At 37.0% G+C, this 26,296-nt stretch overlaps 1 protein-coding gene across 1 annotated transcript; it reads left to right on the top strand.

Moving 5' to 3' along the window:
- The first annotated feature begins 7,864 nt into the window (after positions 1-7,864).
- On the top strand, positions 7,865-25,480 carry CCDC28A (coiled-coil domain containing 28A). Its single transcript, XM_027850616.1, is given in 7 exon segments — positions 7,865-7,937; positions 7,940-8,265; positions 11,127-11,326; positions 16,019-16,182; positions 18,063-18,217; positions 19,269-19,291; positions 24,910-25,480. Coding segments are annotated over 7 exon segments (996 nt in total). The 3' UTR covers positions 24,965-25,480.
- Positions 25,481-26,296: the final 816 nt, after the last annotated feature.

The following is a 26,296-nucleotide window of genomic DNA, read 5'->3' as shown; positions in this document are numbered from 1 at the left end:
TAAAAAATGTTTGTATGGCAAAATGTATTTTGAATTACAAATAGCTAATTTAAAAATCAAGAAACAACATTCAAATATACCTTTCATTATAGTCTGGGATTTTGTTTATCTAGAAACTAACAAAAGGACACCTTTCTAAAATATTTACCATGAAATCTAGCATTTTTAGTTATGCCAAGCTAGAAGCTTAAGGATAGCTACCTATAGCCTAGTGCATTAAAAATTCTACTGGAGTTGTGATAAGTATCAAAAATAGATCCATGTATCTTTTATTTTGCTGTTTCATTCTAAACTGTGGTCATTAGCTAGAGAAAAGTACCAATTTTTTTTACATTAGTAGATTTATATTTTTCCTGATATGATGAATAAAATAACATACTCTTAAAAGTACTCTATGAAATTACACTGCCATCTGGAGATCAGAGATAGGTATGACTAATGCTCTATCTTATTCTCTTTAATAAGCTACCTATGATAAGCTAAGTAGCAAAGCAACGCTTTTCTTTAGTGGGTTTCCTTCCCATTTCCCTTTCTGAGCTTATCTTTCACTTCACAATTTTTCTCCTCTGCCTCTAAAATACTCAAAGCCCTTATGTTATCCAGATATCTAAAGTACCCTAACCAGCTGACCTGTTTTCCTCCAAATGCCTTTCCTTTCCTCTTAATTTCTCATAGCTCTTAGTATCTTTCCTTTGCCTTCTTAGTCTTAGGATCATAAGATCACAAACCTAGGGTTGGAAAGGAACTCAGAGGCCATCTAGCATAACTCTCTTATTTTACAGATGAGGAAACTGAGGCCCAGAATAATTAAGTGACTTGCCCAAAGTAACAAAAGTAATAAGCATCATATTTTATTATAGTTATTTGAACATATGTTTATCTCTTCTATATTTAAATCTCCTTCAGAGCAAAGACTATGTCTAATTTCACTTTTGTAACCTAGTAAAGGGCCTTGTGCAAAAAAAAAGAAGGTACTTAATGTCTGTTGCATTGAAAAATTTAATTAAGTAATGTCACAGATGCAATCAATGACCACATTCTATCATATATATGTGTGTGTGTGTGTGTGTGTGTGTGTGTGTGTGTGTGTATGACTTCTTCCTTCCTGTCTCCTATTCACCTACCACTTTTCTTTTTTTCTTCCTTTTTCTTCTCCTTCATGCTTTGAGCTTATTAGCAATACCCACTGGTACTGCTTAGTTCTATTCCAACCCTAGGTCTGTGATCTTATGATCCTAAGACTATGAAGGCAAAGGAAAGATACTAAGAGCTATAGCAAGATAAAGAACTTGCTGACCCTTGACTGAAAAACAGGAAAAAAAATTGCTATACTCAAGTATATTTCATCTTCCATACAAACCTATGACCAGAAGTATGCTAGGGCCAACTCCTAACAAGTTTGGAATTGTTAAATTTTCAGTGTAAACATTCACATCTCAGAAGTAAATGCTACAAGTCAGGGCTTGGTTTATTGTTTTGTTGATTGTCTAGACTTAAAGTGATGAGAAATGTTAATAATGCAGATTAAATTTAAAAGTGTGTTATGCTTAGAAAGCTGGTTGTTAAACATTCACCAGTACAACCCTGCCTATCACCTAGGTCTCCCACTCCTTAAAATGGAATGACTGTAATCAGAACTGACAGCAAGATGAAAGAGATGGACAACTTGACATGCTCATCATTCCCTCATCTAATTAACCATTCTTAGTCTTAAATAGGGACTTGAACCAAACTCTGCACCAAAATCTGGAACAGCTTGGTTTGCTGATTCATAAACTAAAACGTACTCAGATATCAATTTTACATCTATCCAAGTCTGTTTCTTCATTTGTAAAATTAAGGAGTTGAACTAATCTCTGAGATCCCTTCCAGAGTTAAAACTCTTATTTAAAAATGAACAAATTGAGCATCTACTATCTGCAATACACTATGCAAGGTTTTATGACAGATAAAAATAAATTGTAGGCATGAAACCTGCCCTCTAGGAACTTGAATTCTAGTTAAGAAGACAAGACACAAATTGAGAGGTGAATAACACCACAGTAGAGTAAATAATTAAACAGTAGTGATTAGGGAAAACTTCATATAGGCTAGCTCTTAAAGATTTTAGATAGGAAAAGAGAAAGAATAAACTGAACCAAAGATTTGTCATGCACAAAAAAAAATCTAGTAAATTGGTTTCAACTGATATCACACACACACACACACACACACACACACACACACACACACACACACACTGAATTTAATGGTCTAAATCTAACTCTATTATATTCCTAGCATCCTCTGCCTCCTTTTCTGCCATTATCACTGAAATATTTTTCTTCATTTAATGGATTCTCATAGCCAAAGAATTCATCACCAAGTGACCAACCTATTAAAGATAAGCCTCTCTTAACATGATAGGCTGGACCTCAAAAAGCATATCATCAACATTTATATGTTGATATGCATACATGACACTGGAAAGCAATCAGTATGAAAAGGATACTACTCAGGAGGTATCATAAGGTTGGGTACTCTAGGCAAATTCCTCAGATGGTACTCTGACTTATCCATCTTAAACTTCAGTTTACCTCTCTCCAGAAGTATTATCTTTGAATTAGTCAGGTGCTGCACAAGTCACTGACCACTGACTGAACAATTGTTCTGGACCTGAGTTCTTAGAGTACTTCTGGAAGTTGTGGCCACTCATTTGGCCCTTTCAAGCAATGAGCGTTGTTTATTTGTTAACCCAGTTCAAGTTATACTTATGGAACATTCTTGGTAAAAGGATAATATTGCTCAGCCCAATGAATGTACTTCTGATGAAATGCCTCAAATAAAAGGAAGGGGCTTATGGTGGGAGAATGCCTGGCTGGGAACTCCCCACATATCAAGTTGAGTATTTAAATGTTGCAAGCAAAGCAACAATAGAATATGCAATAAGGATTGAACATATTGTATATCTGTCTAATTTATTTACCCAATACACTGAACTAAGCTATTGTGCCAGCCGCGCCGTGCACTCTCCTCCTAACAGGAGCAGGCTGCCAGGGTCACACCTACCAGTCTTCAGAGCCCACCCGGATAAACATAGAGATGAGCCGATCAGGAGGTGCAAGCACTCAAACTTTACTCAGAAACCATCACAGCAAGGCCAAGCAGGAAAGCAAGAGAGGAGCAAGCGAGCAGGAGCAAGCGAGCAGGAGCAAGAAAACAGGAGCAAGAAAACAGGAGCAAGAAAAAGAGCTCTGATCCCTACCCCCCCTTATATACCTTCCTAGCCCCTCCTCCTTGCCGTCCCACCCCCACGTGGCACAGCCAACATCAGACAATCCCTCACACCTGTCCCTGCCCCATCTTGCCACAACCCCCACGTGGCACATAGCCAACATCAGACAATCCCTCACAAGCTATATTTTCTCAATAACATTTATTATTGAAACTAGAAGGTAGAAAATAAGTAGACATGAAATGAAACAGCTTATCTAAGATGTATATATTAATAATTTTCATCAATGATGACAGTGAATCTACCACATTTGATTTCTATCACATCAGTTCCTGGTAACTATGGAAAGAAATATCAATGGCACTTAATAATATGAAGTAGGGAAGAGTGTTTGTATCTGACCATAGGAAAAAATTCATGTTGTAGTCAATATGATTTCTCAGGACAACAATTTTTACAAACTCTCAAAGAGAGAAAGAATCCAAAAGAAAGATAACAAGTTGTACTTTTACAACAACAACAACAAAACCAAACCAGAAAAGCATCAGCAACTACTATTCCACATGCCTATTTCTCTAAAATCTTGATAAGAATGGTTAATGAGCATATCAAGTACAGCCTTTATAAAAAGGTGAAAAAGAAATAGATGAGATTTTGTGGGTGATTTTAAAACATCATCAAAAACTTACTGAGGGGGTAAAAATATAATATACCACTATGTTTTCTGTTTATTGATTTCAAAACAGCAATTGATTCAGGAGAACAAAATGAAGCCCAGAAAGCAACTTCAAGCAAGACATATCACAGAAAAACATACTCACTTGAACTGTTCACTAATAATGTGGGTATCCTGTGAAAAGTTCACATAAAATGGGGATTCCCTATCAATGGTGAAATTTTCCAGAATCAGATGGCACTTTTCTTGTTATATTGAGTCCTAGAGCACCAGAGGGACTCCTCAATGACATCCACGTTCACCCCCAAAAAAGACTGGTCTAGCCATCTATACCGAAAAACAAAAACAAAAACATATTGTCAAGATTATGGTATGCATTTGGATAAGCAATCCATTGCAATAGTCCAATATGCATATCTTATATAAATGCTGTAGACGTACAGTGAGATTACTGCAAAATTGAATAGGAGAAAGCAACTGAGAGGGATCATATTGGGAAACTGTCCAACACTTTCAATGATCTTGAGGTGCTACAAAAAGTCCATTTTTTTTTTTTTGGTTAGGCAATGGGGTTAAGTGATGTGCCCAGGGTCACACAGCTAGTGTTATGTGTCTGAGGCCAGATTTGAACTTAGGTCTTCCTGAATCCAAGGCCAGTGCTCTATCCACTGTGTGACCTACCTGCCCCAAAAGTTCATTTTAAAAATAATATTTTTATAGTGATACTATATGGCTGAGAATAATGTAACACTATGATCTCAAAAGAATTGAAATTCATCACCAAAGGGCTATGGAAACAGAAAAGGTGGATATAAGTATGTTGATACATGGTAGCACAATTTTTATCCCTACCTTTATTCAGGGAAAAAACTTGGAGTTGCTAGTGATTCAAGCAACCCTCTCTGTAGAGTCCTCCAGACTTAATAGTACTACCCTAAGTCCCTTCTTCCCATCCTACCCCCTAACAAGGAAAAAAAAAGAACTCACGTTGATAGGTGGTCCAGAAAACCTCCCATCTTTCTATTATGACCTACACATGATTCACAGTACCAGTGCAGAGATTGGTTCAGGTAGTCTTTCTGCATCATAACTCCTTGCTGTACCAATCCTTTTTCCCCCTTCATATCTTTACCACTTTGCATTTCTGACTCTCCATTGTACTGTGATTCCCATCTAGTACTGGTTCGTCAACATACACATGATTTCTTAGAGGTGCTAGATTACTGAGGCCTCCTTTCAGGGAAATGATTCAGTGTAAGCCCTGACTCTCTTCTTCTGACTCTAACCTCTCTCCAACTCTTTGGAATATTCAGTTTGAATATTCAGTCCCCTTTAAAGGCCAAATCCAAACTTGTAATTTTGGTGTGTAAATTTGATATCAATTTGATATTAACAGGCAACAGGTGCCCATGACAAAGCAAGTTTATACATTGTCAGGAGTGTTCACCTTTCCCATGGAGTTTTTAAATATAATAAGTAGACAATGCAGGGGGGTAAGGGAGCTTATTTATCTACTTCTCTTGGGGCATTCCTGGGTACATCTGCCATATGGATATGTTACACTTCTTTAGTAGAATTTAAGTTTCTTGGAAACAAGGGCTTTTCCCTTTTTTGTCTTTGTATCCATAGCACTTAATACAGTGCCTTATATTATTTACTTAATTTTTGTTGAGGTGAATGTTGTCAAGATATTAGGAGACACTCTGTTTTCCAGAGCTAAGGCCCAGCAAGCAAGCTGGGCCCTGAGCTTGGCATAACACCTTTGCACTAACCTTCTAGATGATCTCAAATTCTGGCAAAATCATATAGCTTTTGTTTTGCTTTGATATTATACTATTTAGATTTGTTGGCATTTCCCTATTTCCCAGGAGCCTGACAGCTGGTACTACAGCTGACACGCTGCAGCAGAAAGTGATCAATCACATTTCCTTACACTCTGAAGAATCCCTGTGCCTGCAACTGCTAAGTGACCTGAACCAGGTGCTACACTCCTGTTCCTGCCATGCTTACTCTGGTTCTGTACCCTGCTGAATGATCACAAGGCTCCACAACCCTTAAGACTTGACCTAATAACTTAGAGCCTGTTCTTACAGGACCCAAGAATGCCCATATTGTCCCAAAGAATGCCAACCATGGGAACTGTTTACTCAAGACATAAGAATGACTTTGTTGTGTCCTGCCTTTTTGTGGTTTTCATGCTTAAAAACCCTACCCCTGCCACAAGTAAGCAAGCTCTCCTTCTCAGGAGGACTTCAGTTTGCAAACCTGTTTTCCTCACTCTGAAATTAAACTTCCGTTTGATTCCTGACCCTCCTGTCTCTAGCCTGCTTTGTTCAGCTCTGGCCACCCACAGGCTAAAGGCTGGCTCCAGTCCAGTTGACATGGATCGGTGCTAAAAATGGGGTTGGACACACAGCTGGGTCATTGGACTCACCTGCACCAGTGGGAATGGACTAGGTGCCACCAGAGATTTAATTCTCCAGAGTCCAACCCCACCTGGTCTGGTAAGTTCTCTGCCCTTGTCCCTGCTCTAATTTTCCAAACTCTGCCTTGATTGAGCATGGGATTTTTTGTGGGGAAAATTCCAGGGCCCCTCCCTCAACTCAGATCATCCCAGATCACTCTGATAAGGATATCCTTTCTTAACTGCACATTCCTCAAAGATGAGTTTTTTAATCCAAGCATGGGACTTTATTAAATTTAATCTTATTAATTTAGGGCAATTGTTGTAGTGAGTCATTTTGATTCCTGTAATCCAACGGATCACATCTCTAACCTTGCTACCTTTGTGTTATCTGGAAATTTGGTAAACATTCATCCAAGTCATTTATGAAAAAAAATTTAAATCCACAATATTAAGGAGAGGTTCCTTAGAGAGCTTGCCAATCCAATGGTAGAATTTTTTGACAGGCCAGTTGGATATAGATAAACACTCATCTGTGTGCTTTTGGAAGAAGTGAGGGTGACAGAAGGTTCCATTCCAACATTATTATCACCAGTTTTGAATACAAATACCACCAGATGATGCCATATTTCATGGTAACTGGATGATTAGGAACCCAAGCAGGGAAGCAAACCGACTATTATTAAATGGTCAAAGTTTAGCTGTAGAGAGGGAGACATTTCATGCAATTCAACAAACATTTATTAAGTACCAACTAAGGCACTGTGCTGGCTGCTGGGGATACAAAGACCAAAAAAAAAAAAAAAAAAGCATAATTCCTGGTCTAGTGGGGGGAGGGAGGGAAAGACAACATTTTGTATATTTACACAATGTAAGGTCTTAAAAAATAAAAGTAATTTCAAAAAGTTTAGAGTCTACTTGGAAGGGGCTGAGAATAACATTTTGTGTATTTACAGAAACAGGTAAATTTTTTTAAATGGATAAAAATAAAAAGTAATTTCGGAGTTGGCAACTGGGGGAAATCAGGCAAGGTCTTCGATAATTGTCACTAGAGTTGAACCTGGGGAGCTAGAAGGAGAAGTTCCAAGAGGAGGACAAGGAAGGGAACGTTTCTGAGCTTTTCTGGCATGCAGGACAGCCTGTGCAAAGACACGGAGACCAGAAATGGAGTATTCCATACTATCCCATTTTTAACACCAATCAATTTCAAATACCCAACACTAACAGCTTCAACATTTAGGGCAAAGCGTCCGCTGTTCCTTTTCTAAATACCATTAAAAATAAGGTTGATTTCTCTCTATAAGGGATGGGTGAGGTTATGCAGAGAGGTCTTCTTCAAAGTCCTTTCCAGTCCAATGATTTATTGACTTTAGCAGGGTGCAGCAAGGCTACCTCTTTGGCTGCAAAAAGTCCCCTAGACTTTTCCTTCAAGGTTCCAGATCCGGAAAAGTCGCTATGGTAACACAGTAACTTCCGGTCCCCAACATTTAGTGGCAGAGCATGCTGGGAAATGTAGTGAGCAAGTTCTCCGGGGATCCCATCATATAGGAAAGCGGGACGGGGTTCCGGAATGTGAACTACATTTCCCATGAGAACACCTCACCGTGTCTCGGACCCTAGCAGAGGGGGAAGGCAGCGTTCCGCACCTCCTCACCTCTTCCCCGTATGCCCCTACCTCGTTCCCTAGTTTCGAATGACCACGTCCGCTCCGGGTTCTTTCTCCCTGCTTCCACTCTAGTGAGAGGAGAAGGAAGGACAGGAAACCCCAAAGCGATGCGCGAGAAGGGGCGGAGGCAGGGGCCCGCCTTAGTCAGCGGAAAGGGGCGGGGCTCTTGCTTGGTTTGCCGGGGCGCAATCCTCTCTCGTCACTTCCGTAAACAAAAGGGTCTGAGAAGGCGTCCCAGCTGCGATGTGACTGCCGCCGCCGTGCGGGCTGAGCCGGCTTATCGCGCCCCGCTCCTCCCGCCTCAGGTAGGGGCTGGAGATAGCCCGCCGGTCCCACTGCGGCCCTCCCCAGGCCAGGCCCCCGCGCCCCCGCCGCGTTCCCCTCTTTCCGGGCACTGTCCCGGAGAAGTGGGGCTGAGTGGCGTGAGGGACTCCAGGGGCATCTCTCGCTCCTTCCCTCGTAGGGTTAGGAGCTGGAGGGGACCTTTCGTTTGTTTTCATTGCTCTTGGGTGGTTTGCCGCTGAACGCGGAGACACACGGAAGGAATCGTAGAGATCTTCGAGTCCAGCTTCCTCATTTTATAAACGAGGGCCTGGAGAGATGAAATAAGCTCAAAAAACTTAGGGTTACACAGTAAATTAGGGGCAAAAATGGAATTAGAAGCCAGGATTCCTGACTCCTGCTCTAGTGGTGCCTCCACCGTATGACCCTGAATACATATTTTGACTGTGTACATGTCCTAGACTCTTCTGGGAACTAATATGTTTAGGCAAATTGTTGAATCATCTTCGCATTTAATTTTTGATATGTGCTGGCTGAAAGGGAACCACTTGAAAGTGACTTTTTATGTAACACTGGCGAAGAGGGAAATTCCTACTTGGGAACTGCAGCGTTTTTGTTTAAGCTGATTCATACTCAGAGGGATTAGGGCTTGGATATCTGATCCTTCCGAAGTAAAAACTTGCGTCCTATGGAGCAGCAGAAATTCCAGCTGATTTGTGGTTGAGTAAATTCACTCTGATTAGAATTATATAAATGCCTGTGTTGGTGGATTTTAATCTAGATAATAGTGAAAGATCTGGACCCAACTTAATTGTTAAATAACTTTTAGGTGTGGCAGTTCTTGATTTGATTCTTCCAGAAGGATCATAGCCTACTTGTAATAGAACACAGTTTACACAATAATGATCCCTCTTAGAGACATGCTCAAACCATACAGCAATATATATCACAGATTATATGGTTTTAAAATATTATCCAAGAAAAATGGCTGTAGTGAGGATTACTGGAGTCTTGGCCTATAGAAAAATATCACTTATGCAGTCAGGTATGAAAAACATTTTGTGTCTGTTAAGATTAGTACTAGTCACTGAAAGAAGCTAGGGGATTTTATATCTAATATTCTGTGCAGAAGGCCATTTACTGCCATATATCAAACATTTTTCTTCCAAATTTGGGGGAGGATGAAATCCATACATAGTAATGGCTTTAGAAGCTATTTAGAAACTTTTTTTTTTTGCCACATAGTTAGAATCAACCTTACACGTAGAGTAGGCAGCCATGTATGTAGCATGCTTTCAGTAATTGAAAGCTCCTTGGGATCTTTACTACCTTTCCTACCAACTTACTAATACCTTAAATTCCACAATAATATAATTTATTTAGGTTTGGGATTCTTCTTCCCTGTTAAAATGCAAATACCTCATGGAATAGATGACATGAGAATGTAACACTCTGCCACATAATAAGTACTTAATAAATGCTTATTGAATGATTGACTTACTCTATAGTGTGAATGAATTTTTCAGACTTTGTCTTAGCAAATTTTGATGTGGGAAGGGAAAGACCATGAAGAAAGTGGACACTTAGGGGCTCATAGGATCATAGATTTAGAAGGTAAAAAACATTAGAGTATGGGGAAAAGGGACACTTTTGAGTGAGGGGAAGATAGAAAAAGAAGTTAGAGTTAAAAACTTAATAAATTTATCTAGAGCAGATCCTGTAATATAGACCTGAATTTTTTTTTTTAAGGCAATTGGGGTTAAGTGACTTGCCCAGGGTCACACAGCTAGTAAGTGTCAAGTGTTTGGTCTGAGGTCGGATTTGAACTCAGGTCCTCCTGACTTCAGGGCCAGTGCTCTATCCACTGTGCTGCCTAGCTGCCCCCATTTTTTTTTTTTTTTTTTTTAGGCAATTGGGGTTAAGTGACTTGCCTAGGGTCACACAGCTAGTAAGAGTCAAGTGTTTGGTCTGAGGTAGGATTTGAACTAGACCTGAATTTTAGGAATGATTATTCTAACCTTTACTATTCATTTTAGCAATTTCTACTAGGGTTTTTGTTTGTTTGTTGATTGATTTTAAAGGGGCTCCCTATCTCACCCAAGCTGGAAGTGTGGTGGCTACTCACAGCCTGATCCCATTACAGATCAGCATGGAAGGTTGATTAGCTCTTAATGTACCCGGGCCAGTTTTCACCTCCTTAGGTAGCTGGTCCTTCTTCCCCTATTTCACCTCCTATCCCACCATATTTATGCCTAACAATTCATTCAGTTTACTTAGCCCATTGCCATTTAGAACTCCCAAGCTCAAGTAATCAACCTCAGCTTCAGTGGTCGTAGGGATTGTAGGCATATGCCACTACTTAAGTTCCTTTTTGCAGAATGTGAAATGTTCTGCTGTAGAACCTTTTTTTTTTTTAATACGTTGTGTGTGTGTATATATAGTATATATATATATATATACACACATATATATACATATATATGATATGTACATATATGTGATAGCTAGATAAATAGATAGATAGATAATAGATAGTAAATAGATAGCTAGATAAAATTCTTGCAGGCAGGAACTGTCTTATGTTTATAGCTCTCCTGTGCTTAGCACCCATGTTTGTTACACATAGCAGGCACTTAAATGTTTTCTGGATGGGTAATATGGAAATATGTTTTACATGATTTCATATGTATAATTGATATCATATTGCTTGCCTTATCAAGAGGTGGGAGGGGGAGGGAGAATTTAGAAGTCAAAATTAAAAATGAATGCTAAAAAATTTTCGTGTGATTAGGAAACATTGAACAAAATAAAATATATTAAAAAAAATAAATGTTTGCTGAAGGAATGTTACATGAATGAATAATAGCTGTGTTTCCTCATTCAGGTCTTAAAAAATTTGTCTTGGTGCATCAAGGAATATAAAACTATGGAAGAAAGGAAAATGAAAAGGAGGAGTCCTAAATCCTTTAGTTCCCATTCTACTCAGCTTGTTAATTCCAAGAAAAACTCTATGCCAGTTAGTAAAAGCACAGGGTTTTCAAATCCTACATCACAGTCAACTTCACAAAGACCAAAGTTAAAAAGGTGAGCCTTCATCTTTTGGACTGTTGAAGGAAAATGTTGTTTAAAAAAATACTAAATATTTCTTATCACTTCCTAAAATTTTTTTTCTCTTGGCGGTATTTTTATTTATTTGCTAAATAATGTATCTTGTGGCATAGTTTGTATGACAGAGATTAATGATTCAGTCAAGTGAATGTCTAGTGAAAGTGAATAAAAGCTGTATTATGTGTATCTTTTTTTTTTTAAGGCAATTGGGGTTAAGTGACATTCCCAGGGTCACACAGCTAGTAAGTGTCAAGTGTTTGGTTTGAGGTCAAATTTGAACGCAGGTCCTCCTGACTTCAGGGCCAGTGCTCTATTCACTGCACCACCTAGCTGCCCCTAAAAGCTCTATTATGAAGATGACAGCATGGAGATATTATAGGCATAATAAGAAAATTCTTATTTAACAATCAAAGGTCGTTTGAGAGTTGAAAAAAAAAAAAAACCACTTATGGCTGGAACTGATGAGTGAGCCAGGAATTTGAAAAAGGCAAATGGAAAGGAATGTGTTTTGTTTGACAGTATTTAAAGGAAAGTGGGATGGATTTAAAAATTAAATTGAAATATATTTTAAACCCAGATGAGAGAGTTTTCTTCTTGCTGTATTAAGTACTTTAGTAGCAAGATACCGTCTCTAGTTATCACAGTCTGTTTTTCTGAATACTAAAAGATTCATTTGAATACAAAATTTATGATTGAAATTTTTCTTGGAAAAGCATTTATTTGGCAAAAACTATTGCAGTTCTGCCTAAATTGTGTGTGGGTGTGTGGGTGTAGAATACATTGTTGGTTTACCTGTGGATACTCCTACACAAAATGAGGAGAAATAAAACATTTTTGATGAAGACATGAGAATGCTTACAGGGAAGTAAATCAAGTTCAACCTGTTGAGGCAGCTGGAGCAGGAATCAGGAAAACCTGAGTTAAAATTTGGCCTCAGACACTTATTACTTATGTGCCTCTGGGCAAATCATTTAACCTCTATCAGCCGCAGTTTCATCAAGTGTAAAATGGGGATAATAATAGCACCTACCTTCCATTGGGAAGATAAACTTGGATAATATTTGTAAAGTACTTTGCAAGCCTTAAAGCAATATGTAAATGCTATTATTGTTGAGAAGGCAGTGTGATATAGCAGATAGGGTGCTATACTTGGAGCCGAGAAGATTTAACTCATATATTTATGGACTAGCTGTGTGACCCTGAACAAGTCACTTGACTCTTGAGTTTTAATTTCCTCATCTGTAAACTGGAAATAATGATTGTCATTATCTCCCAGGGTTCTTATAAGAGTCAAATGTGATAAGTTTTGTAAAATGTTTTGTAAACCTTACAACATTATATAAATATTAGTCATTATTATAGCATAGATTGAATGCATAAGCAGTGAGGTTTTACTCTTAGTCAAAAAGTGATGAGATAGATTTAATCTTGAAGGACTAGAATTTTATACTAGTTCTTGAAAGGGAAGTGAAGCATTTAGATTATTGGGAAAAGAGTAAGGAGACACTTCAGAGTGGGGAAAGTAGCATGAGTAAAAGCATAGGGGCAAGAATATAGTATGTTGTATACAGGTACTGTAAGGAGATTGTCTTGGATATAATAACCTAGGTTGGAGAATAATTTGAGAGAATGATTAGGGCTTAGAGGGGAGGGATTAATTCCTCTCCCCCAAATTTGAAACTAATAAAAAGCAATTAATATGTGTGTATACACACACATATATATATATGCATATATATATATATATCTCACAGAATTTCTGAGTTATAAGGGAATGCATTGACCAAATAAGTACAATCCATACCTAAAAAAGAATGCCATGTCCAGCCTACCTAATATTATCATCCAGCCTTTGCTTGAAGACCTAGACTAAAGGGAAATGCAGACTTTTCAGCCATGGTTCACTATGAAGGCAGCCCATTAAATATCTGGGTTTAGTTATCATTCTTATAAAGATAACTCTAAGATCTATATATCTGGCCTCAGTCTCTCACTTGAGCTTCAGTTCTGCAATAACCAATTGCCTATTTGACATTTCATAATATATATCCTAGAGATATTTCTGACTGAATATGTTCAAAACAAAGCTCACTGTCTTCACTTCACCCTTTTTCCAGACTTCCCTATTCCTGTCGAAAGCATCACCACTTTTCTCATTCTTCCAGGTTTGTAACTTTGACCTTATCCTTGACGTTTCACTCTCCCTCATCACACACATACAGTCATTTGCTAAATCTTGCCTTTCAATATCCACATCTCTAGCATCCAAGCACTTCTCTCTAATCACTCAGTTACCCCCTTAGTTCAGGCCCTCATCATCTTTGGCTTATATCATTGGTCTCCTTGTCTCAAGACTTCTCCACTTCATTCCATCTTCCACACTATTGCCTGAGTGATTTTCCTTAATTGTAGATCTGACTTTATCATTCCCCATCTCAATGAACTCCTCTGGCTTCTGTTGCCTCTAGAATTAAATATAAACTCCTCTGTTTAGCTTTTAAAAGTCTTCCCAACTTTGCCCCAACCTATCTTTCCAACCTCATTGTAGGTTACTCTCCCTTCCACACTCTGTGCTACAGTTCAACTGGCTTCTCTGTTCTCTCTGTATCTCCCGTATGACATTCCATTTCCTTCCATTTCCCATCTCCCGCCTTTTCACAGACTTTGCCTTTCTAGCCTGACACATTGCCACCCTGGAGAGCCGTCTTCCCTTGGTTGGTGTCTGCCTATCTGGGACCACCATTTTAAGAAGGCCCCTTGCCAGGCTCCACCTCATTCATGGGGACTCCTTTTTCCTCACCATCACATTGCCCTCCCACCCTTGGGGGTACCCTTCGTTATTCCTTCCCCCTTTCTAGATCCTCTTTATATGTATTTTCTTCCCTTATTAGAATATAAGCTCCTTGAGGGTAGGGACTATCTTACTTGCTTGTGTTTAGCACGCCTACTAGTACATAGTAAGTAAGGGCTTCATAAATGCTCCATCTAGCTACCTACCTATAGCTGGGTCACAATTAGTGGGGATAATGAATCCCATGAAGTGGAGTCTCATGTATTCAAACTCATACTACTTGAAGTTATAATTATATAAAATATGGCAACTGGTTCCGGTCCAGTGGAAATATGCATGTTTTGAAAAATGTGACCACTTCATAGGATCTATTATTTGTATTAATTAGGACCTAGCTGCAACTATGTAAATGTATTTCTATCAAAGGCAAAATCTGTCCCTTTTGAACTTTAGCCTGTATTTTAAAATTGACCATTATATCTTAAGTATTACACTGAAATTTCTCTTTCTTAAGATATTAGCAACCTATATGTGAACACACACTAGATTCTCTGAACAGATGGGTAAGTGTAAAATAATGCATATACTCTTGATGCCTATACATATATATATATGCATATAGGTATATAATGTACAGTGTGTATACATTATAAATACATTGTCTATAATGTCATATATAGGTATATACATATGTATAATGTATATACATGTACACATGTATACATGCATATATACATAAACATTTTACTGAGAAAGTACTAGCCCTAGTATTCACAACTCTAGAGCGTTAGATCCTTCCCTTCCCCCACGTAGCAGTAACATTTCCCCTTAAACCTTAATCAATTGTTAAGCATATATATTAAGCTCTTATTACAGTCCAGGCATTGTCCTAGGAACTGGGAGTACAAATACACAAAATCAAAAAATCTTTACTCACGAGAAACTTATATCCTACAGAGGAAGCAAGTATATACGGAAGCATATACAGAATAAGGAGACTAAAATACAAAGTAGCTAAATGTCAGGTAGTTTGAGGGGGTAAGAACTAGCAATTGAAAGGATCAGAAAAGGTTTCATGTAAAAGGATGCTTAAACTGCATCTTAAAGAAAAAGAGGGGGGCAGCTAGGTTGCACAGTAGATAGAGCTCCGGCCTTGGAGTCAGGAGGACCTGAGTTCAAATACAATTTCAGACACTTGACATTTACTAGCTGTGTGACCCTGGGCAAGTCACTTAACCTCGATTCCCTCACCAAAAAGAAAAAAAAGAGGGATTCTGTGAGGTGAAGGTGAGGAGAGAGTAAATTCAAGGTATAGGGGTAAGGGGGGATGCTCGCGCTCACTCTCTCTCTCTCTCCCCCTTTCTCCCCCCTCCCCCCCTCCCTCTCTCCCTCCCTCCCTCTCTCCCTCTCTCCCTCCCTCCCTCTCTCCCTCTCCCCCTCCCCCTCTCCCCCCCTTCTCTCTCTCTCCTCTCTCTCCTCTTTCTCCTCTCTCTTCTCTCTCTTGACTTGCCCAGGGTCACACAGATGTCTGAGACAGGATTTGAACTTCAGATCTTTCTGACCCCCAGGTCCAGTGTTGTATCCACCATGCCACCTAGCTGCCTAAAAATTAAAATGAATAAATCCAATTTTCTCTATGCTTTGGTGGTCTAAAATCATTTTATTTAAGTTTTAAGGCTATTACTACTTAGGCTTACTTTAGCCTTTGCCCTGATTTTTAAGGATTTTAGTTAGCCTTTTCCTTGTTCTGATTTTTAGGAATATCACATTAAGTTTACTAATCATTGCATAATGCATTGTAGAATTGGTTTTACTGTACTGTCTATAAGTGATTCTGAAGACAGAAGTTTCACATTGAGCATATTTGATCTCTCCAGAGGCATGAAAGAAAAGGCAAGACCTCAGGGAGGGGAAGGAAAAGGTGCCCAGGCAGCTCCAATTCAGCACTCTTTTCTCACCGATGTCTCAGATGTTCAAGAGATGGAGAGGGGTCTCCTGAGCCTTTTGAATGATTTCCATTCTGGAAAACTTCAAGCATTTGGTAACTAACCATGGATTTTTCTTTAAGATTTTTAACTTATCTTTGTTTCCTAATTTTCGGGATTTTTGTAGACTTTAGTGGTTATCATTTTATATGTATCTATCTATTTAATAAAATATATTTTTCCTCAGATAGAAATTACAAAAATCCCTAGTTAGTATTCATGCTGAAAAGCATTATTCAGAACTTGACTTTTAAAATTTCAATAAAATTGTTCAAGTTAAAAAATAAAAAAAGAATGTGCTTCAACCCTTAAAGTAGATTGCCAAGTACTATTGCCAAATAAGTGTGTTGAGAATGTTGAAAGCAAGGATGGGCTTGGAAAATTCAGCCTGTATTAGTGTTTCATATTAGAAAGTTCTCAAGGTTATTTTCCTCCTTCCTTTCAAACACAGACTTATTTCCTGCCTATGGGTCCAGCCCCTTACACATGTGAAATCCCAGGTTCCTGTTCCCTAGCTGTTTTTAAGAAAATAAACTCAATCTGTAACACATTTTATGAAAATGTTCAATTTTGACAATTTATAAAGTTTTCCTATGCTTTTCTAGTGTTCATGTCCTCTATTATTTTATCCTTCTTGGGGGAACTATATAATATTTTACTATTGTTTATTGAATGAAAATGCCTTAGTAAATTTGAGTGGCCTAAAAAAATCCACTTGAATTTGTGATAGTACAGTATTTTCCAAGTGCAAAAAATCAGCAGAATCAAATTTTAAATTTAAATTTTTTTAAATTATATATAAGCAGCTAACTATGAAATGCCTTATCCAGAAAGAATTGTTTTTGTTGGAACCAGCTGATTAAATTCAGAATATATTATGAAGTGAATATTCCTCCTTCACTTGCTTGGTTATTTTGTAGTTATTATGACCTGGCAAGAGGAAATACTAACTTTCTTTTAAATTCATATTTCCTTCTGAATTTTTTTCTTCACTTCAGCTAATGTGTAGTACACCTTGGTACTTACTATCTGTAGAAAAAAATTTTTAAATTGAATTTGTAATGCATTGCAGAGAGGCATGTATATTTTAAATTACTTCAGTACATTGATGGCTTATAATATAAACTTCATATAGAAATGGTACTATTAATTTCAAAGAAATCTAACTGGGTAATTAGACACAACAGTACCTACCAGTACTTAGAAACATCTTTAGCTGGTAATGTAAATTGCTTTGCTGCCTGTACCTGAAAGTATATTATAACATTTATTTAAAGTTTGTAATTAACATTTTTCACTATTTTAAACTGGCCTTCCCCAGATCAGATTAACAAGGTTTTATTGCAGTTGCTATCTGGTTGCTACAAGTTTTGTAAGTGCCACAAGTTAGTGTTTTATTTTGTTTCTCTTCTCTTATAATCAATCATAATTGTAGATTATTTCTGCATTATATACTTGAATGATAAAATGAGTTAGAGTTGAGTTCTTTTGAATCTTAATTTCATGCAAACCATCACACTCATCAAATTTGAAAGGCAGTGGCTGCACTAAAATAAACTAGGTAGAAATATTCCTTTAATACATTATTGTTGTGAATTTATATTTTATGCTTATTAATAAATACTTTTATTTTATGATCTAGCTTCTTTTGCCTGATTTCAAAATATGCCATTTGTCCTTTCTTGTATTTTAGCCATTGTCCTATTATTATAAGAAATTTGAATGTAATTGAAGGTTACTATGTAAACAGTAATAAAAACATGTGTAGCTTATGAAAAGGGAAGATCAATTAATTTTGGAATTTTCATTTTGTTTCCCCCTTATGCTTGCTAACTTTGAATTCCATTCACGCTCATACTTTTTGTAACCTAATTAAAGCTATGAGTCCTTTTTTTCTCCTTTTCTCCTTCCCTCTTTCCTCCCCTCCTCCCACTAGGAAATGAATGTTCCATAGAACAGATGGAACATGTTCGAGGAATGCAGGAGAAGTTAGCTCGACTGAATTTGGAGCTCTATGGGGAGTTAGAGGAACTTCCTGAGGATAAGAGAAAAATAGCCAGTGACGCTAATCTGGATAGGCTTCTGTCAGATGTGAGTACAATTTGAAAAAAAGATTTTTTTAAAAAAGAATATATTATAAAAGAAGCTATTATGTTTGAATGTAGATGTGTATACTAGAAGTTAGATATATGTTTCTGTACAGATTCCATTAAGACATAGATGCAGAGGTTCTTTTGTTAAAAGATATTTCCTATATCTGAAAAATTACTTTGAATTTTTTTTATATTTAAAGGACTGTTTTGCTTAGGTAGTTTAATATATTGATGGTTGCATTCTTAATATTCAGCTATATTAATTCCAGCATTAGAATCTCTTATTTACCAATCAAAAGTAACAAACTATCTCAAGTATTTTCCTATTACTATTTAGTCAAGAGTGTCAATTTCATTTAATTTTCATTCAAGCAGGGCAGCTGTTAAATTTTTGTTCTTGTTTCAAGTCTATAATATTAAGTATTTTACCTAGTATAATATGTATTTATACATCTCTTGCAGTTAGCCACAGCAAATAAATATATATATAATCTACTATAAATTTTTCACTTATCAAAAATGCTTCTTTTAATTTTTTTTACTCTGATCAATTGATTAATCATAGATAATTTTAGAATGGTATTAAAGCTCCAGTTTTTAATGTCGTTCTGGCTTGACTTTTTAAAGTTTTAACTGATTAAGGCAGCATGGCATAGTGGATAGATGGCCTTGGAGTCAAGAAGACCTGGGTTCAAGTCTTGCCTCTACCACATACCAGTTATGGGACTCTAGGCAAGTCACTTAACCTGTCACTACCCCTGGCAACTACTTAAGAACATAGACCAGTTGGTCTTGACTGAGGTGGTTCCTTATACCAGTGAAATGATATCCAGATTAAAAATATATATATGTGTATATGCATGTGTGTATATATATGGGCGTGCATGTTTATATGCTATAGGTATGTGTATATATAATATATGTATATGTGTATGTGTATATATGCACACACATATTCAAGTGTCTGTTCTGTGGAAAGTTGTATTATTAATAGGGTTTTGTCTGTTTTTTTCTTGTAAGAAGTAAAATATTTTTCTAATTTGTTACAGTTAGAAGAACTGAATTCTTCCATGTATCCTTTGCTAAATATCTACAGGGAAAGTTCTACTGCATGGAATTCCTGGAGATTAGTTCCAGGAAAGTTTTTAGCTAAGGGTGCTGCTCAGAAACAACTAAAGAGTAGTAACAACCAACTGTTACTTATGGGGCTTATTCCCTTTGTACTTTTGGCCTCCAGACACAATATCCTGGTCATTTCTGTGACTTAATTTTGTAACTTTTTGTGTTTTGTCATGAGGAAACTTACTTTCATGCAGACAGCAAATAGCCTTGGAGAGTTATTCATTTTGAGGCAAAGCAAAATAGGATTTACATGAGGTATAGTGGCATGCACAGAATTTAAGAACATCTTTTAAAATTCTTTTAAAATGCTTAAAATTATTTCATAGTCATCAAAATGTAGGCTTTTCCCTTTGGGATTATGTACTGTATAATGACATCTATTTTGTTAATCACAGGGCATTTACTTTTTTAAGTTGAATATTCATCATGGAATTACTTCTCACTAGTGCATTTAAAGTGTTACTTGATTTACAAAATTTTGATTTGTAGTCAATTTTTCAGGAACTTTTCAATCAGCAAGTATTTATTGAATATGCCCTATGTAAAGAGATTGTTACTGTTTTAAATACTCCCTAGACCCTATAAAACATCCCTCTTTTTTGTCTAGTTAGAGAGACAAGCCATTATATCATGAAACAATTAGTGAACAAGACTGTTATAGATTACAACATTATATACTGATAAAGTGCCAAATTGTATTATTCAGTTAGAGAATAGGACAATGCTTAGTGCAGATAAGTGCAAAATGAATTAGAGAAGACAGAAATTGATCCTGGCTGCAGTGTCATATGAAAAAATTCGCACAATGAGGTAGGACTAATAAAAGTTCCTTCAAGGCTTAGTACTTGCTTTTCTTCTCCTTTCCCTATATCCTCTTTCCTTCAGAGAGAGCTTCCCTTTATGGCATCAACTATTTTCTCAATGTTGATGACTCCCAAATTTTTATCTTCAGTTCTAGCTTCTCATTTGAATTGTCGGCATTTACTGAACATTCCATCTGGATGCCTTGTTGCCAGTTTAAATTCAGCATGTCTTATATGGAATTCATTCTTTCCCTTCATAAACTGGTTCTTCTTTGTAGTTTCCTTTTTTCTATCAGTCATACTATCTATCCTCCCAGTCACTCAGATTCATTTGATCACCAAGTCCTTTCATTCCTTCCTTCAAAATTTCTGTATGTCTTCCTGTCACTTTCCTGCTCAGTAAGTTAAATGGTGCCTTATTTTTTACTTCATCAGATCTAAACTCCTTTGTGGAAGACAGCATGGTACAGTGAAAAGTACTCTGGATTTGGAGTCAGAGGACATGGGTTAAAATCTCAGCCCTGTCACTCACAACCTGTGTGACCTTGGTTAACTTCCATCCTCTCACTTCTCTGTAAAATGAAGGGTTTGGGAATAGATTGCCTCTCATGTATCCCTTCAAAAACTATAACTGTCTTCCTAGGATCCTGTTTAATTATTTGACTACTAGAGTAGTCCTTGTAGACCAGCTTTCAAGGCCCTTCATAATCTGGCCCCACCAATACTCATTAATATTTCCTACTATCATCTATCATAAACTCTTTATTTTATTTATTGGGTGAGGAGGCCCGGGGGCACACAGCTAGTAAGCATCTGAGGCCAGATTTGAACTCAGGTCCCTCTTGACCCAGAGGCAGTGCTCTATCCACTGTGCCACCTAGCTGCCCCAACTCTTTATTTTAGCAAATCTGGTCTGCTCATTCTCCCTAAACTTATCATAATCACTTTTACTTCTTTGCCTTTGCTTTTCTGTAGGCCTTCTGCATAGAGTGTTCTGCTTTTTCCCCTCTACCTGCTTAATCCTACTTATCCTTCAGTACTCTATTTATTCCTTACCTTTTCTATGTAGAACTTAAAGTCAATGCCATGTAGTCTAGGTTCTAATTATATTGTTTTGTATCATTCCTTATTGTTTCATATGTTACTTATGTCATCCTATGACAATTTCAAGTTCCTGGTGGCAAGAGCCATGTCTTATACTTTTTAGGTAGCCCCTAGAGTATGAAATCTATTGTTGAGCACATATTAGGTGCTGAGCCCTGAAGGATAAGGTGTGACACATAATTAATGTAGAGAAGACTAAGTTCCATGTGATAATAGTAACCAAAAATTATAATGTGATCTTGGGATGCACTGAGAAGCATAGTTTCCAGTAATAAGGAGGTGCTAGTACTGCTGTACTCTACTACAGACCATATCGGGAATGTTGTGTTGAATTCTGAGTACCACAGTTTATGATGGACATTGATAAGTCAAAAATAATTGAAGCTTATATGCCAATGTTGGTTAGTGAGGTTGAAGAGGCAGAGACATTTTATGAGAAATTCATAAAGACCCTCCAAATTAAATCAGTATATACTCTGGTACAAAGGTGGGGAGAAAATGGTGAGAGTGGCCAGAAATATATGGGAAAGCATGTGAAAGAGAGGCCAAAGACTTGTAGACTCTGCAGAAGCAAAACCTCACGCTTTTAATATTAGGAACCATTTCTTGGAGAAAAGAATTGGTAAATGCTGGACATGTCAGGCACCAAACAATATCACAAAAAATGTAACATATTTTAGTGGACAGGAAGAGACTAGTTATTGTTATGGGATTTATCCCTGAATCAGCTCTCTGTGTGTAGTTGTACCATCAACTTGTCTGAACAAAGGTCAGAAGCAATAAAGAAGAATGAGAAAAATGTAGTATGGAATACAATTAAAATGACTCCATCCTTAATTACTTAGTCAAGTAATTGACAAAGAAAAGATGGTAAGTGGACAGCAGCAATAACATTAACAGTGATTCTAATAATTCTATATAGAAGTTTAACGAATCTGAACCTATTGCCACAAGAAGATCAAAAGAACCCATAAGACACCTTAGCAAACATTTGACTCACTTGCCAAGTGAAGAGAGAACAGCTAAAGGCAACACTGGAACAGCATATAGATTCATTTAAAAAATCTTACAAAGAAAGTTGATAGAAAATTATGGGCAATATGGTCTCATAAAGCAGAGAGAATTAGAGTAGAGTAAACCACTTTAAATAAGCTTAGTAAGACATACAACCAAGTATGCAAGGGCATTAAAGGATAAAAACAGAAAGACTACAAACAGAAGAAAAATGGAAAAGAGCTTCAAAGATTACAGTAAAAAATCTTCACTCCCTAGAACGGTGGAACCATCACACTTGGACTGTGATGTCAGAGTCCCTTAAAGGGAAGTGGAAATAGCACTAAAGAGAACAAAGATGGAAAAAGAAGCCAAATTAGACCAGGTATATACAGAGATCTGTCCTGAAGACCACACAGTTGCAAGGGTGTTAAGGGATCAATATGCAAGGTATTGAAGGAGGAAAAGATACCAAAGGCATAGGAAAAATCTTAATATCCAAAAAAGGTGACCTAAGAAAATATCAATAACTACCAATCTATATGGCTACTCTGCTATCTATTAAAAAAAAACAACAACTTTAAAGTCATCTCTGAACTAATTGAGGTTGTCTTTGATGAGAGTATTAGTAGGGAACAAGCAAGCTTTCACAACTGATATTCAACAATGGGCCATGTCTTTATCATTCTGTAATGGAAAGATGTAGCTAATAGGAAAAAGCATTTGATCTGATAAACAAAAATGATACCATTATTATATTCCTTGCCTTCTCAAGGGGTGGGGAAAGGAGAGAATTTTAAAGAATTTAAAAATTTTTACACATGAAAGTTTGTTTTGTTTTTGCTAGGCAGTGGGGTTAAGTGACTTGCCCAGGGTCACACAGCTAGTAAGTTTTATGTGTCTGAGGCTGGATTTGAACTCAGGTCCTCCTGACTTCAGGGCTGGTGCTCTATCCACTGTGCCACCTCGCTGCCCCATTTTTTTGTTTGTTTTGCACACATGAAAGTTAAAAAAAATTTCCATGAAACTGAGAAATATTTAATGAAATAAGGATATATTTTTTTAAAAAAAGAAAAAAAATTAAATCATACCATAAAGTCTCTTTTTCAACAAAGTAAGCTATAACAACAGAAGAAACCCTCTTTAGTGACCCTTTGTTCATGACTATCAGGGGAGGCATAAAATAGGAAAATATATACTCAATAAGTGTTTTGTCAGTGTGATGGAGGAGATTCAGCTCAAGATCCAAGTTGAAGAGGGTCTCTATAGATTGTAAAATCCTATAGATGTTCCTATTTTCAGATAGTGGATAGTTTGCATCAAGCCTGGAACATTGTAGAGCCTCCTGGAAGAGATCCAGAACAACTGGAGTTTAACCTGACCTGTCCACAAAGACCAAATGGATGAAGAATGTCTGTTGCTCAAATTATGATATGCATTTGGATGAACAACCTATAGAGTTTGTTCATCAGCATCTAGCATGGACAGTAAGTTGGTCTCAAAGTTGAATGGGAAGAAGAGAATATGTTAGATTAGATTGCTTTTGAGACATTTCAGAACTCCTGTAATGACTCCATTATTCTCACTAACAAAAGTCCATCTTCTTTCTACCAGTGTTGCTATATGGCAGTGAGACTTGGAATGCAATGGTCTCTGAAGAATTAAAAATTAATATCCCATAGTGGGCCACAGAGAAGCACATAGTGGTATGATCAAGCTGCAGTGTGTTCCAATGAGGAGCTTTAAAGAATAGAAGTAAAGCTTGTCATTTAAGAAATGTACAATCAGATGGTGAGGGAGAGGAATGGCAATTGGTGGACAGCTCCTGTGACCCATCGCTTCATAATGTCAGGAGAAATGGAAGAAAAACTATATATTAAGTAAACCCTCTGTGGTGAACTTATGGAAGGATGTGGTCAAGAATCACATAGAATAAGCAGGCATGCGTGGATGAGTATGTGCATAATCGGAGGGAACTTCTAAATCAGAGAAATCACAGATCTGTCTGAGTATTAATAAGCTGAAGAAAATCCAGAGGAGGGCAACCAGGATGATAAAGGACTTTGAGTCTATGACATAAAGAATTGTTGAAGGAACTGGAGATATTTAGCCTGGAGAATATAAGACTTATGGAGGATATGATAGGTATCTTCAAATATTGGAAGGGCTGCCATGTGAATAACAGATTAAACTTACTCTGTTTTGGCTGTATTTGAAACAGAGCCAAAACAGGGCAAGCAGTGGGTAGGAGTAACAAATGATTTGTCAGGAAAAGCTTGATATCAGGAAAATTTTCCTAACAAAGCTGTCCAAAATAAAGTGGGTTTCCTTGGAAGGCAGTTGTTTCTCTTTGGAGGTCTTAAAGAAGAGTAGCTAGATGACTACTTGTCAGGTACTCTATTGAAACCTAGTACACAATCTCAAGACAGTTTAATTTTGAGCACCTAAGACATGCTATTACAATTAAACACAAACACAATTTTGAATACCAAGCTAGTGTTCATTAAGAGCTTTTCCTACCACCAAAACTTAGAGAATGTGTTTTCCACATATGCTCACCCCTCCCCTACAGCCCCAAAATATATTTTCTTATACCGTCTGAATAAGATTTTTTTGATGTTTAAAAATGTATTTTAAAAACAAAAAGCTTCTTAACTGGTCACTTCAGACAAAAACTTCACTTGGCAGATGCTCAAGACGTTCCAAATACCTCTACCAGCTAAAATAAAACGCAGTTTACTCATTGTCTTGTGATTCAGAGAAAACCAGTAATCCGAATCTAGCTGAATTCAGAAGCTGATTCATCTTCTCTACAACAAAGAATTAAAGTGCATATGCAACTGATTGTTTTCACACATTGCTTTTAGTAAATCTGACTGCTGTAATTCACCATAGCTGGAGGCCAGGTTATGTTGAAGTCTCAAATCAGGAAATGTGACTGCAAGATTGTGCTGCTATGCTTTATATTACTGCCTTATCGTCTAAAAGCTGAGGGTAAGACTTGAAAGTGCATTTATTTCATGCTAAGTATTGTTCACAGGACTGAAGGACTTATCCTTCCCAAACTCATCAGCCTTGTTCCAATTTTTACTCATATGTTGGCTTGTGACAGCTTAGCTTCAGTTTACAAGTAGACAATCGGCACACTACTCAGTGTGTATTTCAGTGGCCAATGGCAACAAAATGTTAAATAAGTATTTGTGAATTGCTATTTTTAATAAAGTATCTGTTTTAAATTATCCTCTGAATATGTTTTCTTCTTTGAATCTAGCAGATCTTGTCTATTTAAAAATATATGGTGTGATCTACCAATGCAAGGCTGAATTTTGGTAAAATATGTTTATAAAATTCTAAAATTAACTTTTGCACAAACTATACTGTTTACTCCCCTGAAAGAAAGCATTGTGTTCAGCCTTTTAACACATTTCAATGTTATGAGTCCTTAGAAACTAAATGGCATTAGGTAACAAATATACATTGAAAAATTGTACCAAAAAAATGGAACTTTTAGTAATTTATTTTTAAATTACTCAATTTTTACACCATTAGTTTTTAAAAATATTTGAGAAAAAAGGGATGCTCATGTTAGCAGTGTCAATTGGGTAGAGAGAGTAGACTATTATATAATACCACAGTATGTGACAAAGACCAAAAGCAAAATTTACCAAAAACATGTTAAATGTTTTTCTTGGAAAGTTCCTGAGTCTAAGTCAAACAAAATCTGTTTCCTGTGATTGGTGGCAGATTCAGGAGACTGACCTTTTCATTCACTTTTGTTTTGTCTTTTGCAAAAGATATGGGTCCCAGGTACCTCAGCTTGGGTTTATCTAACATATCCTTTGTTTACATTTTCTACATATATAGAAATTTTAACCTTAAAGGGCCTCTTACAATCCATCTAGTCCCATTCCCCTCATTTTACAGATAAGGAAACTAAGGCTCAAAGAATAACAATTGACGTTACACAACTAGTTAGGGGTGTTGCTTTTATTCTAAGAGCAACAGAAAAATCAGTGGTTATTTTGAAATAAAGAGCTTCACAGTAAATAAAAATA

This window comes from Vombatus ursinus, unplaced genomic scaffold, assembly GCF_900497805.2.
Source record: "Vombatus ursinus unplaced genomic scaffold, bare-nosed wombat genome assembly UNPS02009132.1, whole genome shotgun sequence".
Lineage (NCBI taxonomy): Eukaryota > Metazoa > Chordata > Mammalia > Diprotodontia > Vombatidae > Vombatus > Vombatus ursinus.
The sequence above is the reverse complement of the archived record's forward strand: the minus strand, read 5'-3'. Positions and strand labels throughout refer to the sequence as shown.